The 18,709-nt window shown below is 45.4% G+C and overlaps 1 protein-coding gene across 6 annotated transcripts in view; it reads left to right on the top strand.

Annotated features, from left to right (window-relative positions):
* Window positions 1-18,709, top strand: part of HMCN1 (hemicentin 1) — a 165,471-nt gene that overhangs the window by 114,348 nt on the left and 32,414 nt on the right. For all 6 annotated transcript variants that reach the window (XR_010081490.1, XR_010081491.1, XR_010081492.1 and 3 more), the window contains 19 exons: window positions 957-1,102; window positions 2,538-2,688; window positions 3,847-4,050; window positions 5,607-5,720; window positions 6,548-6,735; window positions 7,134-7,230; window positions 10,063-10,224; window positions 10,397-10,510; window positions 10,627-10,829; window positions 11,035-11,116; window positions 11,233-11,364; window positions 11,588-11,737; window positions 12,769-12,928; window positions 13,480-13,604; window positions 14,996-15,179; window positions 15,355-15,452; window positions 16,436-16,720; window positions 17,371-17,561; window positions 18,212-18,293. Coding sequence is in view for 3 of the 6 variants with exons in the window: in XM_063407765.1 (XP_063263835.1) it covers window positions 957-1,102; window positions 2,538-2,688; window positions 3,847-4,050; window positions 5,607-5,720; window positions 6,548-6,735; window positions 7,134-7,230; window positions 10,063-10,224; window positions 10,397-10,510; window positions 10,627-10,829; window positions 11,035-11,116; window positions 11,233-11,364; window positions 11,588-11,737; window positions 12,769-12,928; window positions 13,480-13,604; window positions 14,996-15,179; window positions 15,355-15,452; window positions 16,436-16,720; window positions 17,371-17,561; window positions 18,212-18,293 (2,868 nt within the window). In the remaining 3 variants the exon portion in view is untranslated. The remainder of the gene's footprint in view (window positions 1-956; window positions 1,103-2,537; window positions 2,689-3,846; window positions 4,051-5,606; window positions 5,721-6,547; window positions 6,736-7,133; window positions 7,231-10,062; window positions 10,225-10,396; window positions 10,511-10,626; window positions 10,830-11,034; window positions 11,117-11,232; window positions 11,365-11,587; window positions 11,738-12,768; window positions 12,929-13,479; window positions 13,605-14,995; window positions 15,180-15,354; window positions 15,453-16,435; window positions 16,721-17,370; window positions 17,562-18,211; window positions 18,294-18,709) is intronic.

Here is an 18,709-nt window from a genome sequence, read left to right on the forward strand (position 1 = left end):
AGTTTTCCCATTCAAGTCATTCCATCACCACATTATCCTTTGAGCATCTCTACCTAAATACTCAGTTTTAATGCTCAAACTCTTCATTATGGGCTCAATCAAGCAGGATTTTTACCTTTTTAAAAATTTCCCAGTCTGATTTGGAATTGGTTTGCTCCCTTACAGTAACCATACCATTATTTCATTACACTAAGTCCCTAATAAGGCCCCACTGAATTTGGAATAATGAGAAGATGACAAAAGAGTTCATTACTAATGCATGGCTATGTGAGAACATAGTGCCCTCCACCCCCAGATGCCATTGCAACTGTCAGTTATTAGGATACTGTAAGTATTAGGGGAAAATTTAAAAATTCCCAGTGGAAAAAAAGAGCAGAAAATGCTCTGAAAGCATTTTACATGATTTCAAAAATACTACAAGACCAAGCTGGGGGGTAGATGAAGAATTTTGAAACATTCTATTTTCCTTCTGATTCAGAAAGAAACAGGATTTTGCAATACTAGGATTTCAGTGGAAATGTTGAGTTTTGACCAGCTACCCTGATTGTGGACTTGTGATCAAACATATGTTTCTGGGAATATTGGTTTCCATTAAAATGCTCTTTAATGACTGCAATACACTGAACTTTACAGAATTGAAGCCAGACACGTAATAATGAAGTGCTGTAGTTAGGTAGGGCTGTAGTCAGGTTTGCATGTTTAAAAACCTGCTTGTTTAAAAGCGTTGAACACAGTTCTGTATATTTTTGTACCAAATAACTGTACTAAAAATGGCTGAAAATACATATTATATATAAAGTAATAATTTGGCTGTGGGCAGGAGGCAGTTTAGTGGGGGAATGCACGTGCTTTCCTGGAGGTTGCCATCCGGGATCTCTCTTTTTCCAGTTAAGGTTGAAATGCTGCAGCAGTCAGTAAGCTGTGACAGTCTCTCCCCTCTCTGTCTTTGTGTGCAGTTCCACCCACCATTGCCAAAGGGGACATCTCGGGGACAGGGCTGTCCCCCAGGGAGGTGAAGATCAGAGTGAACCACAGCCTGACTCTGGAGTGTGAAGCTCATGCCATTCCTGCTGCCACCATCAGCTGGTACAAGGATGGACAGGCCAGTCACAACCTCGATTCCTTCCTCTGAGGGGATGTGGGACAGGGACAGCTGTGTGTCCCTGACCCTGCAAACAGCATCCATGCAGGGCAGCAGGAGGCACTCTGGCTCCCTGCTGCTGGCAGAATCACCACCCAGCAGTTTGGGTGTTTGCTGGCACCCAGACCTCTGCAATTTGACATCCTGGCCTTTGGTGGGTGCCTGGCAGTGCCTGAGACCCCGAGGCTGCAGCTTCAGGCCTGGCACTGGCCTGCGCTGGGAGAGGGAGTGCCCTTGGAGGCAGGAGCATCCCATGGTGTGACCACAGGGCCTGTGGCTGTTGTGTAAAGCTCCCAAAGGCCCTGTTATAGATGGTTCCCTCGAGTGCTGCCCTTGCAGAAGTTGCAGAGCCTCCCCCTCGGTCCTGGCAGAGCTCACAAAGCCACAAGAGCATCTGGATGCTCTGGGGGGGTGAGGCACAAGCCCTGCCACACACAGCGCTCCATGAATCTGTCTGGAGAGCTGGGGATGGGCAGGGCATGGGGACACACTGAAATATAGCACAGGGGATGAATAAAAAAGGAACTGTGCTGCTCTTCTGTAAGAAAGGAGGATATAATCTCTTGCTTGAGCCGTTCTTGGTAGGGCACTCATCATGGAGCAGATCTTCCTGGATTTAACATGCGTGTGGGAATAACCTGGGTGATCACCCTCTAGCTGTTTCAAGTGTGCCCTGCAGTCCAAGGACTGAATGAATTGTCCCTGGCAGGCCTGGAGTTCAGTGCTGACTCCCTAATCATGGAAGTGTGGGCTCCTGGCATGGTTTGGGTTGGAAGGGACCTCGAAGCCCATCCAGTTCCACCCCTGCCATGGGCAGGGACACCTCCCACTAGACCAGGCTGCTGATGTAGATGAGCACATGTAATGTGTTCTGGACACACAGAACAGAACAGATTAGTGCTACTGCAGCCTTTGCTGTCATGTGTGAGCCACATTTGGGCATGGGAATATCTAATCCTGTGTCTCTCTGTGCTGCTGCTCTGTCCATTTCGTGTTCAAACCGAGCCCGTGCTGGGCAGCAGATCTGTAGGATGGGTTAGATCTATTTGTTCACCTCAGAGAAAGCTAGGAGTTTTCCATGTATTGGAAGCTTGGCCAGTGAGTTCAGGGATTGGATCAGCCTGACTGGATCCAAGGTCACAAGAGCCCTGGCCTGCTGGGGATGTCATTGCTCCTCTCAGCAGCATCCTGGGGCTAGGAGTGATGGAAAATCACCTCCTTGAGGAGACCAGCCACAATGATCAGAAGGATGAAAATGGAGAGTTTCTGACAGCTATGAAAACAGTCTCCAGGAACCTGGAGCTTGATTGAGTTTACTCATATTGCCACCACAAATCTGGCTATTTCCAGTGTGCTCTTTGCAGAGTGTTAATTTTCATTTGAATTGACGTTGCAGCCACTGCGGGCAGATGAGCATGTCCTGATCCAGGGCGGTGGCCACACCCTGCACATCAGAGAGGCCCGGGTGTCAGACATGGGGCGCTACGCTTGTCTGGCCTCCAACATTGCTGGGGAGGATGAGCTGGAGTTTGATGTAAATATACAAGGTAAAAGGGTAATAAAACTCCCCCGCCAGCCTGCTTCTCTAGTATTCTGGGATGTTGGAATTGATAATTTTAAGTCCTTTACCCTTGTGTGGTCAAACCCAATGCTTTTGTGTTTCGTGTGGCTTTGATTCAGGGATATTTTGCTCATTGCTGATGTGTAGTGATGCCTTAAGTTTTAGCTTTCAAGTTTTTCAGATTCTGTGCTGCCTGGTGTGTAGCTCTGAGCCTCACACTAAGTGTCAGTAAGCTCTCTTCACAAGAGAGAGGGAGACAAAACAATCCTTTACCAGCTTGAGACCAAAGACAGCCATTACAAGTTTCAGACCCAAAAAAGCATAAACAGAGGGCTGAAAGGAGAGAACAAGGAGGATGGAACTTGATAACCTGAAGCTGTAATTGGACAATTAACCCCAATATGCAAATGGACCAAAGCTTATAAAACTGGGAAACCTTGCAACTGTTTGTCCATTTTGTGACCGTTTTGAGTCCATCTTGGGTATAGCCCTGGCCAGGCTCTTTAAGGTGTATCCTTAAAGGCCTTTTAATAAATACCTACTTTATTCTCTTAGCTCTGTCTAGTCTCTGTTCCAGGTCAGCCTTCTCAAGGCATCAGTTCTATTTGGTTATTCTTTTATATATTGTGTTCTGAAATCAGTGCAATGATATAGCAACTCTGATCTTCCCCTAAACACCATGAAAATTTTTAATTTGTTTTGAACTAAGACATACTTTATTTTTCTATTTTGAGTAGTATTTAGAGGCCCCAGACGTAAGCATCCTGTTGGCCTACTGTGTGTAAATACAAGGAAACAATCATGAGTAATTTCTGAAAATTTAGACAAAACGAGAGCTTGAGTGAAACCAGATACCTCATTGTTTAAGTATTTTTGTTGATGAATACCCTCTGTGTTTGTTACCAGGTCATCTTACACTGTTATTTATTACTCTTCAAAAAATACTCAGTAAATTGCTCAATTGTTCATTCTAGAAGAGCTAGAATTTTCCTGGGTAACTTAAAGTGGGGGGAGGAGTTGATTTATTAAATCAATTTAATTTTTATTGCTGCTGTTGAACAGTACAATACCTTCTTATTTCTTGACTTCAAAACCAGCTATTTCTGCTGCAAAATGCTAACAGTTTTCCTCTTCTTTGTTGTAGTTCCTCCTAGCTTCCAAAAGCCTTACAGGGAATGGGAAGCTGGGAACACAGTGGATGTAGAAAGAGGTGGAGAAAGTAAAGAAGTGATTGTCAACAACCCCCTCTCGCTGTACTGTGAGACCAACGCTGTTCCTCCCCCTGTGCTCACGTGGTTTAAGGATGGGCATCCCCTGAGCTCCAGTGACAGAGTGCTCATCCTGCCAGGTGGGTGTTCAGCTGGCCCTGCATCGAGGTGATCAGAGGGATGGAGCCCCCCTCCTGTGAGGAAGGGCTGGGAGAGTTGGGATTGTTCAGCCTGGAGAAGAGATTGTTCAGCCAGGGTGACCTCACTGTGGCCTTGCAGTGCCTGAAGGGGCTGAGAGAAAAGATGGAGAGGGACTGTTTACAAGGGATGGAGGGACAGGACAAGGGTGTGGACTCAAAAGAGAGTGGGTTTTGATTGGATATTGGGAAGCAATTCTTGGCTCTGAGGATGGAGAGGCCCTGGCACAGGGTGCCCAGAGAAGCTGTGGCTGCCCCTGGATCCCTGGCAGTGTCCAAGGCTGGCCTGGACAGTGGTTGGAGCAACCTGGGATAGTGGGAGGTGTCCCTGCCCATGGCAGGTGGTGGAACTGGATGATCTCTAAGGACCCTTCCAACCCAAACTATTATTAAGAAATGGCCTTAGTGCTGGTATTTGTGTAGTGATGATACACTTCTCCCCTTCAGAACGCTTCTTTAATGTTCTTTTCAGGCTTCATTAGCTGGAAATGTGTCTCTCCAGTCCTTGGCCTTAAGTTGTTTTCTTTCATTTAAGAAGTAGTCCCTAAAATGGTGTGGATGTCACCATTGAACTCTCACAGTGAATCATGGAATCTCAGAACAGTTTGGTTTGAAGGAATCTTAAGGCCCATCTCAGTCCACCCCCTGCCATGGGCAGGGACACCTTCCACTATCTCAGGTTGCTTCAAGCCCCATCCAGCCTGGCCTTGGACACTTCAGTGTGTTGCAAGATGAAATACAGCAATGATACCTTCTCTCTGATGTGTTCCTGATTGATTTCCTTCTTAAATTTGCTTTCATAAAAAGATAGTTGGAAAAGACTCTTAACCAAGGGGTGAGGCATGGAAAGCATGTTCACAGCAGAAAGATGGCCATGATCTCCTTAAGCTCGTGGGGAAGGGAAGGAGCTGCCTACAGTCATGAGTGTTGCTATGCAGAGATGGTTTGGGATGGAGTGTTTAAAGAAGGGCAATGGTAAAAAGGGAACACCTGCTTGTCCATCTTGTTCATCTCTTGAGAGAGCAATGACAAATACTCCCCAAGTGTATTCCTAAGATTTCCTCTCCTTGTGAAGGTATTTATATGGCTATGCTTTTGTGAAGAACAGAGTGAAAAGCACCTCTGAGCCTCAGAAGTGAATCTTTTCTGTTTGGAACGGAATATTCTGTGCTTATATTTCCTTTTGCCTATTAGTTCCTTGTCATCTGACTGAGAAATATTTCTATTTTTGATGGAAAAGCAATGCCTTGCTGCATATTGTTGCAGCATGTTATTCCTTGATGTGGAATTAATTGCTCTTTTCTAACATTTCAGTATGAGCATGGCTGCGCTCCAACTATCCTCCTGTAGAAAAAGTAGCCGCGAAATAAAAACCTTCAGCTACTTATAATTCAGACCAAATGCTGACCATTTGTAAATTTGCTTGCTCAGGTCTCTGGCGGGATGTGGTGTGGAGATGATGGAGAGTGGCTGATGCAGCCTTGGGTTTTTGCTTGCAGGAGGCCGGGTGCTGCAGATTGCGCGGGCCCGGGCGGGCGATGCCGGCAGATACGAGTGCGTGGCCGTCAACGAGGCGGGGCAGGACTCCATCCACTACGACGTCCGAGTGCTCTGTGAGCTCCCCTTCTCCTCTGAGTGCCAAAAAAGGGCTTCTGTGCAAAATAACTAACCATTGTAGTCTAGGAGTCCCTAGTGGTTTTAATATTTGTTTGTAAACTACAACGTTAATGTGTTGAGGGTGCTAGAGTTATATAGCTGTACAGAGCTGTGTGAACAGAGTGTTGATGTTCTTAGTTCCATGTGTGTAGATTGTTATTACAGGAGCTCAGCTGTGTTACAGCTCTCACTATTCACCAGAAGGAAAAGCATAGGTAAAAATCCAGGTTTTATCTTGGTATCTCTTGTTCTCTCTTCAGCTTCCCATTGAGAATTGTGACCTTTCTCTTTCTTTCAAAATTTTTCTCTCTTTCTTTATTTTGGCCATCATTTTCCACAATAGCTGCAGAACTCCTGAAACCTGAAGGGAACTGAGGATTTAGATTAATGAATGCCTGCACAACTGTTTGGATGACCTTTTTTGTCTGTTAATGTACTCAACATTTTAGCCTTGGGAAACGCTTCTTTGCCTCTATGGCAGTGTTACACCACTGAAAATACTGATTTGTTGTTACAAAGGGGTCCTGCTTGGAAATCATCCTTTATTTTGATGGCAAAGAACACAGTGGAATAATTGGAAGATGGGTTTTCACCTCTCCTCCTCTCTGTGTGCTGTGAATAAGGGTAGTTCTGCTGCAGTCCTTGGAGTGCACTACCCATGGGATGGCTTTATCTTTCACTGGGTGCACTGAGGGTTTCACTCCTTCCTCCTGCAAACCCAGTCTAACCTCACAACCACCCGAGAGGTGCTGAGTGAGTTTCTCCTCACCTCTGCTCCCTGCAGCTCCCCCATCCATCAGTGGGGCCGACGGGGACCTGCCTGAGGAGGTGACCGTGCTGGTGGGCAAGGAGGTAGCCATGGACTGCATTCCCAGTGGGAGCCCCTCCCCAAGGATCACCTGGCAGAAGGATGGCCAGCTCCTGGCAGAGGATGACAAACGCACATTTCTGTCCAATGGAAGGAGGCTACAGGTAGTGTAACCTTTTTCATGGTGGAAAAACTGGGTTTTGGCAACAAAACCTGGCTGGTTTTGCCAAGCAGGAAGTATTTTCTTTCTCCTACAAGATGCTGCTAACATAATGAGTTTTTGTCCTTTGTTTCTGTCCCTCACCTGCCGCTTCTCACTCCCATGTAGTTCCTCAGATCCAACCATTTGTGGGATCAGTTGAAACCACTTGCTTTTAAATATTATTGACTTTGTTTTAGAAATAGTGAAAATAGGATATTCTGAAGAGCTTCCCATGGATGAATGAAATTGAATAAAACTATGAAAGCAGAGAGCTGGGCTTAATCCTCTCCACTTGCTTCTTTGGCAGTGAGTTGTCTTTATGTTAGCTCCAAAGCCATGTTTTGTCTTTTTTTGCCCTAGATTTTGAATTCCCAAATAACAGATACTGGCAGGTATGTCTGCATTGCAGAAAATACAGCTGGAAGTGCCAAGAAGTATTTTAACCTCAACGTTCACAGTAAGTACCATCACCCATCATTTCTGTCTTCTGTCAAACGCTGGTTCAGCTTGGATGTGTTACTTTTAGCAGAGTGCTCAGACCCCCTCAGCTTCATTCATGTGAGTCCTGGTGGGTGTGATGGAGATTCTGACAGACCAGAACTTCATGATATTTAAGTTTAAAGTACCTTGGCAATGTGGCTTTAGCTCCTCATACATGTTCCAGAGAGGTGGGAATTGTTCTTGAGGGAGCCTGGTGGCTGTGTTCAACCAGTTTGGGTTGCTGAGCCCTGGAATCATGAACTATAAGCTGCTTTAGAGCCTGTTTAGATACATTCAGAAAATGCATTTTTTCAAAGAAATCAATGATATAAATCATTAAACAAAGGTGCACAGCTTGTAAAAGCTTGATTTTTAGAAATATGCTCTTTGAGGTTCCTTTCTGTTCTCTGCTTTTGGTTTCCTTGTGGAGTTACAATGGGGTTAAAATAAATGTTGGCTTTGAGCATCAGAGGTCTAAGACAAATACAATCAAGGCATTTTTCATAGAACAGTCTCCACTACCTTCCATTCCTTCTCCTGGTAACTTCAGAAAATCCAGACATCTCTAATTAACATTGCAGAGTAAAACCAGCCTTCCCCTTCTAGTTCTGCCCACTTTCAGCTTTCCATCCTGAAGAGGAAAGAAGCAGCATTCCCACCAATTCTTCTGCACCATTCCATGTTTCAACCTGAGAGGAATACTAGCAGCTACATTTTTTTCTGCTTTATCTGATAGAAAACAAGGGCTGTCCTTTCTCCCACCTAAACACAGCACCAGCATCCCAGGAATGTGAGGAGTCAGCTTATTGCACACGGAATAATTGTATTCTTTTCTCTGTCACGCATGCAGCAAATTTACCTACTACATGGCACAGATTTATAGCACTTTTTACTACTCAGCAGTGCATTTAGCCAAAAATAGTGGGAAGACTTTGCCCTGGAGTTATTTTCTGGACAGACGGTGGAGTCTGTCCAGATATCCTGATGTGTGAGCTTTGCTTTTAAATCAAAATATTTCACTTTCCCTGACATTTGTATTTAAATTTAAACTTGTCTTAAAAATATTTGGTTTTAATGACAATGGCTAAATACTATTCTCTTAAAAGAAATATTTGCATGAAGTTTCAATTCTAACTCAACAATATTGCAAACTTAGGTCTATTTTTTAATGCAGTTTAATTTGAAAAATTAGAGTGTAGCTGTTCAGGAAAAGACCACACAGGGTGAAGGACTAAGGAAAATGCATTATCAGTAAGCAGCAGGATCTGTGTTTTGTCAGTGCCAAAAAAGAGGCTATTTCCCAGCATTTTTATGTGTTTCTAATAGAACTGCTCTCATAAATTTTAATAAAATACTAAAGATGATGCTCTTTAATAAATTGAAAAATTCACTTCTGATCTCCAAGGTGAGTAATAAAATCAATATAACACCTTCTAAAGCCTAAGAAATAAGCACTCAGATTTAAAATAGTAGGGAAATAATTGGTAATTTTCATGCTGAATGCTATATTTGGGCTCATGACTGTGTCTTTATGCACATACAGATACATTTGCATATGCAGATTACCTGTGGTACATTAGTGAGTGTTCTTTGGTGCAGAAGTTGAAATCAACCACTGACACAATTAAAGCAAATTTCATTAAAGACAGCTGAGATTCGGCCCTGTACATTAAATTACCCACTGCCAATAATCACATCTGTGAAAAAGAAACTGTAAAAGCACATAAATATAAATAACTATCAAATGTCATCAGATCAGAATTCTCCAGTTGCTCCGTTTTATCCTCTTTATCGGGGAAATATTCTTCAGTTATTCCAAGCAGAGAAATGTGGACTGAATTCCCCATTTGCATGGACTGCTCTTGTTTGTGCAGTGCCCAGAGGAGCCATAAACTTGCCTTAATGACTGGTTTGTGTCACTCAAGTGACAGCAGACAGCTGGAGCATTTCAGGTGGAGATGGGCCAAAATACTTCAGTCTTTCTGTCTTTGAAGAGGAGGATCCCATGTGTTCTTTGGAATGATTTTTCCACCCAATAAAGCCAAGAACATGCTTTTGCTTTCCTCTTAAGTGTTTTATATATCCCCACTGCAAAAACATGGCAACTGGAGCTTGGGGGTTATTAAAAGGAAGAGATTTACAGTTCTTTCATTTTAAATCATTCGTATAGAAAGGTCACATGTCAAACTATTCTTGATTTTAAAATTCTGGGACTTGTAAGCTTAAGGAATGCACCCCTTGGAGCAATGCTGCATGCCAGGATTTTCCAGTGCTTAGCTCACTGCTAAGCAACAGGTTTGTCTGGTTGACAGAACAACTCTGAACTGTGTCAGGAGGAATAAGTTTGGGGTCTGTGTAGGTGTAAAATGGACTGTTCCAGAGAGAACAGGAGCAGCAAGGAATCAGGAAGAAGTGATTGTCATCCTACATATCCCAACAATGGGAATTTGCTCTGTCCTGCCTCACACAGCAAATGTCCATGAGCAGTGTTGGTAAATTGCCAGTGCATCATCAGGATCTCATGTAGATTCATTAGCCCTCCCAAGCATCCAGCACAGAAGGACTGCAAATGAAATAAATGGCACTGTTGTGAAGTACAGGAACAGGAGTGACCAGTACATTAGTTTCAGTCATATTTCCAGATGCATCCAAAAAGCAGTGGATCCATTCATAGGATGTGAAAGATTTTTGCAAGCTGACTCTTTACCAAAGTGCAGCAATTCAGCTTTAATGTAGTAAATCAAGATCTTGTAGGAAATCCTTTGCTGATCCAGTGATAGATGCTATTAATGTGTTTTTCTCTCCACAGTTCCTCCAAGTGTTGTTGGGACTAACCCTGAGAATCTGACCGTGGTGGTGAATAATTTCATCTCTCTGACTTGTGAGGTCACGGGCTTTCCACCTCCTGATCTCAGCTGGCTCAAGAACGGGAAGCCTGTCAGTTCAAATTCCAACACTTTCATTGTGCCTGGTGAGGAATGTCAGCTATTCTGCAGCCTTTGGTTTGTCTTGATAGGGCCCAAGGCCACTCTTCGTGGGGCACTGTGCCTGTGCTCAGCCTGTTGCCCCTGCAGTTCTAAACCAGCCTTTGGGACTGACACAGTCACCAAGAGGAGATCTCCAGCCTTCTCTCCTCGCTCCAGGTGCTCGGACGCTGCAGATTCACCGAGCCAAGCTGGCCGATGGTGGGGAATACACCTGCACTGCCAGGAACCAGGCTGGGCAGAGCCAGAAGAAGAGCTTCCTGACCGTCCTCGGTTTGTGTTTTACTCTCTTCTGAAACAATACCTATTGCTTGGCAGGCGTGGGGAGGTTCACCTGCTTTGCTGGGTCTCTTGAACAAAGCACAGCCTGAGTGTGGCTCCCTCCGCAGTGCCGCCGAGCATCAAGGCGCCGGGGGGAGCGGCGGTGACGGCGCTGAGCGTGCGCGCGGGCGCGGCCGTGGCGCTGGACTGCGAGTCCAACGCCATCCCGGCACCTGTCATCACCTGGCACAAGAACGGCCGCCCCATCCCCGACTCCGCCGCGCTGGAGCTCCTGGCACACGGGCAGACCCTGCGCATTAAGGCTGCAGAGGTGGGCCGGGCTCGGGGGAGGCTGCCGAGCAATTGTTTCACTCTTTAGTGGTGTGTTTTACTTGCTTTATGTGGGAGATGTGTTTCCTTTTCATCCTGTGAGAAGCACTTTGAGTTGGCAGAGGCACAGGCTGTTAATGTCTGTGAACCGTAGCATTAAAATAAGAATTTATAATGATTTCTTTTAAAACTTGTTTTTATTTCAGGTTTCTGACACAGGGCAGTATGTGTGCAAAGCCATAAATATTGCGGGACAAGATGATAAAAATTTCCATCTCAGTGTTTATGGTGAGCACCCTCTGCATCATTTACAACTGTTATTATAATAATTATTATTATATAGCAGATAAGACACTTCAAAATCAGTTTACATAACAATCTTACTGCTTCCATTCAATTCACAGTGCCTCCAAGTATAGAAGGCCCTGAACAAGAGCTGGTCAGTGAATCCATCAGTAATCCTGTCACCTTTGTGTGTGATGCTACTGGAATTCCTCCACCCACATTGGTGTGGCTTAAGAATGGAAAGCCAATAGGTAGTGTTGTCTCATGCTTTTCACTCCTCTTCTTCTCCTCTTTGAGGCACCACTTTGCTGTTTGCTGTCTGGTTTGTGTTTCTTCTTCATTTGTCTCTAGACAGGCTCTTGTCAGAACTGACTGGAATCTTTGTTTTGAAACTTTGATGGCACAATTTCTCCCAAAGGAGATATTTGTCCCGCATAGCCTGGTTTGGAACGATGACTTGTTCATGTATTTCAGAATCCTTGGATTCTCTTGAAGTTCATATTTTATCTGGTGGAAGCAAACTTCAGATCGCTCGCTCTCAGCTCCTGGACAGTGGCACCTACACGTGTATTGCCTCCAATCCAGAGGGGAAAGCCCAGAAAACCTACGTGCTTTCCATCCAAGGTGAGCAGTGGGGGAGGATGCAGGCAGCAGAACTGACTGAACATTGGGTGAATGTGACACTGTCTGTGCTGGGGACACTGAGATCACATAACCATGTAGAAAAGTGGAGAATTTGGACTGTTACTTTTGTAACCAGAGGGGAGAGTGGTTGGAGAATTCAATACTTCTGGTCCAAAATTTGCATGGAAAAGAATATCCTTAAGCCCTGACTGGAACTTGAACAGTCGTGCAGGTTCTGTGTCTCTGCTACTGGTCACATCCTGCTGAGCACAGGAGCTGCCTTGGTTGGCTGTGGGGCAGCACACAGAGATGGATTCAGGAGCAGTGGTACCTGTTGTGCCATGGGAGGAGTTAGCAAAGACCAACTGCCAGAATTTCCTTAGGAATACTTCCCCCACCTTCACCTCAAATGACAAACCCTTATTGGTTATGGAATTGTCTCCTGCCTCACTGTGAATCACCCTTAGTCTGCAACTGTTGTGTTTTCCTCCTTTCCTAATGACTCATCCCCATTAATTGCACTGGTGTACCCCTGCCTGGCAGTTTTTCCCCAAGTTTGGAAATGGAATGTCAAGCTGGTTGTTTGATCAAATGTATCTGAAATTGCTTTGAAATGCTCAGAACTTATTAGTGGGACTGACAGTCTTGGCTTCATGGACAGCAAGACTATCATTCTTGTTCCTTGGGAATGCAGGCTGGAAATGGCTTTGATTAGGATGAATTAGTGTGGCTGTTCACAGGGCTGTGATGATGTTGGTCACAGAATCCCAGACTGGTTTGGGCTGGAAGGGACCTGAAAGCCCATCCAGTTCCACTCCCTGCCATGGGCAGGGACACCTTCCACTGTCCCAGGTTACTCCAAGCCCCATCCAGCCTGGCCTGGGACACTTCCAGGGGCAGCCACAGCTGCTGAGAACCTGCCCCAGTGCTGCACCAAGTGCTGGTGCTCATGAGCTACTGCAGTGTGGCTGTTTGTAGTTCAGGTAACATTTCTTGCTGCTGAATCTCTTCCCTCCATGGTGTATTTCCAGTTCCTCCCAGCATTGCTGGCTCTGAGATGCCGAGCGAGGTCCCTGTCCTCCTGGGAGAGAGTGTCCAGCTGCTCTGCAATGCCACTGGAGTGCCCAGCCCAGATGTGCAGTGGCTGAAGGACGGAAAAACAGTTGCCAGCGATGATGTACAAAGGATAAGGCAAGAAAAATAAGCAGACACTGCAATTCTCTTCTGTAATTTTAAGGGCCCTAAGGAGGGAATATGAGGAGAGCCTGAACTGGAGCTTAGCCAGGTTAAGAACATCTCCCTCCTTAGCTTCTATAAATCAAGTATAATTTGTTAGTCCTTTGATTTTTTAAAATTTCATTTTCTTAACAGAGGTGAGTATATGATATTTATGTCTTTCTCAGTTAATGAATTCCATAAAAGTTCATCAGCTTCATGAAACTTTATTAAGGTCATTTAGTTCCTTTGGAGAGGAAAGATCTGAGGCATGGAAACATTTTACTTGATGCTTTTCATTATGGATCCTTCAAAAGCCTGGCTGGAGTTGAATCTTAAACAGGACATGTCTAGAAAAAAACTTCTTAGCCTATCTCTAACAAAAATATTTTGCAAAACACAATGGTTCTCTCATCAAGCTCCCAGGAGGATAGAGGTAGTTTCTGAAATGTCCAGACCAGACTGTTTATTTCCCAGGTCAGAGGAACACTAAACAAACTCACTGTGCTTTGTGATGGTCCCTGTAGAGTGACTCCAGATGGCAGCACATTAAACATCTCCAGAGCTCTCACCTCAGACACAGGAAAATACACTTGTGTGGCTACTAACTCTGCAGGAGAGGAGGACAGGATTTTCAACCTGAATGTGTATGGTGAGTTCTGCCAGATGTGAAACCCAAGTCTGCTCCATAATCCCATCCTTGGGAGTGCTCCCAAGGGAGAGCACAGAGAGGAGTGCCTGTCTGCAGTGGAATCTGCATGCACATGTTTTCCAGTTTCCTATGCTGTAGATATTACACAGAATGCTCTGTCAACAACAAAAGGGTTGGAATTGCTGGTAAATGTGTTTTGGGATAAACAGAAATTAATTCCTGTGGTGGATTTCACAATAGAGAGATTCTGCTTGTGGTGATTTTTTATTTCTTGTGGGGAAGGATATATTGGGGCTGATTTCCTGTGACACTGCTGTTTTGTTTCGTCTTCCCTAATTCTAGTCAAATCACATGAGCTAAGAGCAGAGTGGTATGAAGAGAACTGATAGTTAAAGGTCCTGAGAGTTTAAAAATGAGGGACTGTTGGAGGAAATTGCACACTTTGACATCCAGTGACTAGTGAGTGTAATCCTTTAGCAGCACAGAGAGTGGGTATTTCAAGTTGTGGAAAATGTGGCCATTAAGTACAATGGAGGGGAGAGGGAAGAGTTCTGCCCAGGCAGGGTTTCACTGCTGGGTGGGTGTCTGTCCCAGAGACACAGGCTCAGAGTGAGTGGGTACACAGGCATGAGCAGAGCAATTGGAGATCACCTTTGGTATCCTAAAAAACAGTCCTGAATGACCACAGCACATCTTCTTGGGACAGAATGGCTTTGTCAACAGCAGAGAGTTCGTGCTCAGTTTGTATTGGAAGTCCAAGCAATAACCAACTTAAAGGTCTTATTGGTGTCACTGTGACAGTGGGTGATGGGATCCTGACTGAGCCAGCACCTGGGGCTGCACCTGGCTGGGCTTCTTTATGTAGTGAACCCCCAAGGCCATGGCTTTCAAATTAAACTGTAACCCCAAAGAGTCCCACAGCAGCAGTTGGTGTCATCATCCAGAATACTTACCTAGACATTTTGAACTTTCACTATTTAAAAATGAAGTCAGCAGATGCATCTAGACATCAATAAACTAACTTTCCTCCTCTGTCATTTCACTGTATTTAAGATTTATTGAAGGCCATGAGTTTGGGTGGTCCCTTCTGGCCCTGGGTTCAGCCCATCCCTTCCTTCAGTGTCCTTCTCTCTCCAGGAACTTCAGGCCCTGAGCTCTGTCTTGCTTGCTGCAGGCTGGCAAATCAAAGAGGATTCTGCTGTCATTGTACTCTGCTTCGATTTGAAATATATAAATAGATTATTTTTAATGCTCAATATTATTGTCTGAAGATTTGCTCTGCAAAAATTATTGAATTGCCAGTGGGGCACTGGGGACAGGATTTCCTACAAGGTGGAATGGTTTCAAGAGCCTGTTTTTATACATTCCTTTCCATCATCTACAAAATGCAGTTCCTCCACTGATAGCCAACAGTAAAGATGAAGCAGAGGAGCTCACTGCCCTTTTGGACACCTCCCTAAATATTGAATGTGCTGCTGCTGGGACCCCCCCACCACAGCTCCACTGGCTGAAGAATGGCCTTCCTCTGTCTGTCTCCTCCCAGATCAAGCTCCTCTCTGCTGGGCAGATCCTCAGGTTGGGTTTTTTTTTTTCTTTTAACTAGCTGACTTTCCGTTCTGTTTTGCAGTATCACCATAATTCTGCTGTATTTTTGGAAGCAAGAGTAAAATTTGATCCAAACCATGCCATAATAAAGGTAATGTGTTCTATGTATTCTATTTACAGCTTGCTTTAACTGTTTTTACCTTAGGCTTGCCCGAGTGCAGATATCTGATGCTGGAGTGTACACCTGTGTAGCATCTAACAGGGCTGGAGTGCACAACAAACATTACAACCTGCAAGTTTTGGGTGAGTGTCTCTGAAATGTTTTATGTAAAGAATCTTATTTCTTGATTTCTTAAACCTACTCTTTAGTTTTCTTTTTCACCAACACCTTATTGCAGACAGCCACAAATATATCTTCGAGATTATCATTGGGGAAATATTAACTTTTCAGAGTGCTGGGGTTTTTTAGATAGAAAGTGTTTTAACCCTAGAAGAGTCCTTAATTGAATTGTCACCCATAACCATAAAATCACAGAGTGGTTTGGGTTGGAAGGGACCTTAAAGCTCATCTAGTTCCAATTCCCATAATGTATCGCAGGGATTTTTAGAAAGAAAAATATTTAATTTGTAGGTGAAGTTTAGCACAGTAATGTAAGCAGGGAGGTGCAGAAGGGCAGCTGTCCTGTGCCTGGAATACCCCTGTGCTGTGTGACAGAGCTCTGTCCCTGCAGTGTCCCTGTGCTGTTGTGACAGAGCTCTGTCCCTGCAGTCAGGGACACTGTCCCTGCAGTGTCCCTGTCCGTGTGTGACTGGCTCTGTCCCCGCAGTGTCTCTGTCCCCGCAGTGGCTCTGTCCCCGTGCCCTCTCCCGTGTGTCACTGGCTCTGTCCCCGCAGTGTCTCTGTCCCCCTGCCCTCTCCCGTGTGTCACTGGCTCTGTCCCCGCAGTGTCTCTGTCCCCGCAGTGTCTCTGTCCCCGTGCCCTCTCCCGAGTGTCACTGGCTCTGTCCCCGCAGTGTCTCTGTCCCCGCAGTGTCTCTGTCCCCGTGCCCTCTCCCGAGTGTCACTGGCTCTGTCCCCGCAGTGTCTCTGTCCCCGCAGTGTCTCTGTCCCCTTGCCCTCTCCCGAGTGTCACTGGCTCTGTCCCCGCAGTGTCTCTGTCCCCCTGCCCTCTCCCGTGTGTCACTGGCTCTGTCCCCGCAGTGTCTCTGTCCCCCTGCCCTCTCCCGTGTGTCACTGGCTCTGTCCCCGTGCCCTCTCCCGTGTGTCACTGGCTCTGTCCCCGCAGTGCCGCCCAGCCTGGACAATGCGGGGGGCACGGAGGAGGTGCTGGTGCTGCGGGGAGGGGCGGCCGCCCTGGGCTGCCCGAGCGATGGCTCTCCTGTCCCCAGCGTGTCGTGGCTCAAGGACGGCGCGGCGCTGCCGCTGCCCCTCGGGGCCGGCCTGAGCTCCGGCGGGCGCGGGGCGCTGCTGCAGCTGCTGCGGGCAGAGCCCGCCCACTCGGGCACCTACACCTGCGTGGCCTCCAACGCCGCCGGCCAGAGCAGCAAGCACTTCGTCCTCAAGGTGCTGGGTGAGTGTTCAGCTCCCAGCGCCAGCAGGGACGTGACACCCAAAACACCACCAGGGATAAGGAGCATTTTCGTGGGCTCACACAATCCCAGAGTGGGTTGGGTTGGGAGGGACCTTAAAGCCCATCCAGTGCCACCCGTGCCATGGGCAGGGACACCTTCCACTAGCCCAGGGTGCTCCAAGCCCTGTCCAACCTGGTCATTTCAATCAATAATAAATGAGAGAAATAAGGAAATGACAGACACTAAAGATGTGTGGATGTGCAATACGTATTTCCCAAGTACTGAAATGTGCTATAATTAATATAAATATATGCTATAAATTATAAACGTGGCTTAGCAGAAGTTCAGCTTGAATGATGCCCAGCTGAAAGCACAACAGTTAAAAGGCTGATAAATGTATTTGCTGAAGTTATATGTTTTCTCTGTGTTTTTTAAAACATTTTCTAACTAATAATTCCAAATCATAAAATATGCAAATTAATAGGTAGAGTCAGATAGAAGTTACTTGAGTTCCTCAGCGAGTTCATGATGCAGTCAGAAATAATTTAATGTAGACTAATTCTACAGACTCTGCCCACAAGATCAGTTTCAGTCAGTTTTTACAGGTGTTTAGAGTCCATAAAGAACTGGAATGTTTTTCCTTCCACAGAGCCACCTCATATCAATGGTTCGGATGAACCAGAAGAGCTCACTGTCATTGTTAACAACCCTCTTGAGCTTCTCTGCATCTCCTCTGGCATCCCAGTGCCCAAAATCTCATGGATGAAGGATGGGCGCCCACTGCTGCAGACTGACAATATTCACATGCTAAGGGAAGCCCTCCGAATAACCAGTGCTCAGGTAGAGTGTTTGTTTCAAAACAGCCTCAGTTCTGCAATCCCTGAAATGGTTCCTGCCTTAGGACTGTCCTCAGCGGTGTCCTAAAAACCCCTAAAATTCACCCACCTGCATTTGTGGTCAGAGAAGGGTCAAGGTCAAGCAACCTTTAAAAACCTGCATCAGTAAAGTAAGGCTGGATCCAGCTATGGATGCCCGGGTGAAGTTCCCCAGACAGAAGATGGATAGGGCTTGGAAATGATTGCTGCTTCTTTTGTTTGTAAAACAAACACTTCCAGGCTGTACAATGAGGAGTTTAGAGGGAGGAGAAACCATAAAGATGTTCATGACTGTGCACAAAAGGATCTCCTCAGTACCCAAACCTGAGCCTTCCTTAGATGGATCCCTGTAGTCAGTTCCATCTTTAACGCTGGACACACATTATCCAGAGAGATTTTATGGGGTCCTGCAGCTCCTGAGCCATCTCTGAATAACCCCATCAAAGTGAAATCATATTCAACAAATTCATTACTTTCTTTCCAGGTATTCTTTGTCTCCTGTGCTTGTGTTCAAGTGCTGCCTCTTGTGTGTTGTCACCGTGTTTGTATTTCTTGGTTTTGCTGGATTTTCCCCATAATCTGGAGTTTTCTGCTGAAGTTTTTCTGTGTCTCTAGGTGGAGGACACAGGAAGATACACATGTTTAGCATCTAGCCCAGCAGGAGATGCTGACAAAGAATATTTGGTACGAGTGCATGGTAAGTTTAAATTAGGAAAAAAAAGTTTCCTCGAAGTGTAAACTGCTAAAGTAATGTCAGCATCTCATTTAACAAACCCATATTCCTAAAGGTGAAATATTCTGTTATATTACACCATATGATCAGAATTAATGTTTCCGATTAAGGATGGTTATTCTGAATGTTATACACAATTAGAAGGGAAGTTCCTCCTGATTTCTGTACAATTCCAAGTCTTACTTTGAATATCCAAGAAGCTCACAGATGTCAGCATTCAGTTGGATCAGGTTTGTTGTGCTTGCTCTATAGAGATGTGACATATCCTGATATATTTAACACAGGTATTAAGAGGAAGAACTCTTTAATGATACCACAGCTTTGCATTTATTTTAAACGTGAGATAAACCGGAAACTTCCAGTAAGTAGTTTTCCTGCCG

This window comes from Prinia subflava, chromosome 10 (assembly GCF_021018805.1).
Source record: "Prinia subflava isolate CZ2003 ecotype Zambia chromosome 10, Cam_Psub_1.2, whole genome shotgun sequence".
NCBI lineage: Eukaryota > Metazoa > Chordata > Aves > Passeriformes > Cisticolidae > Prinia > Prinia subflava.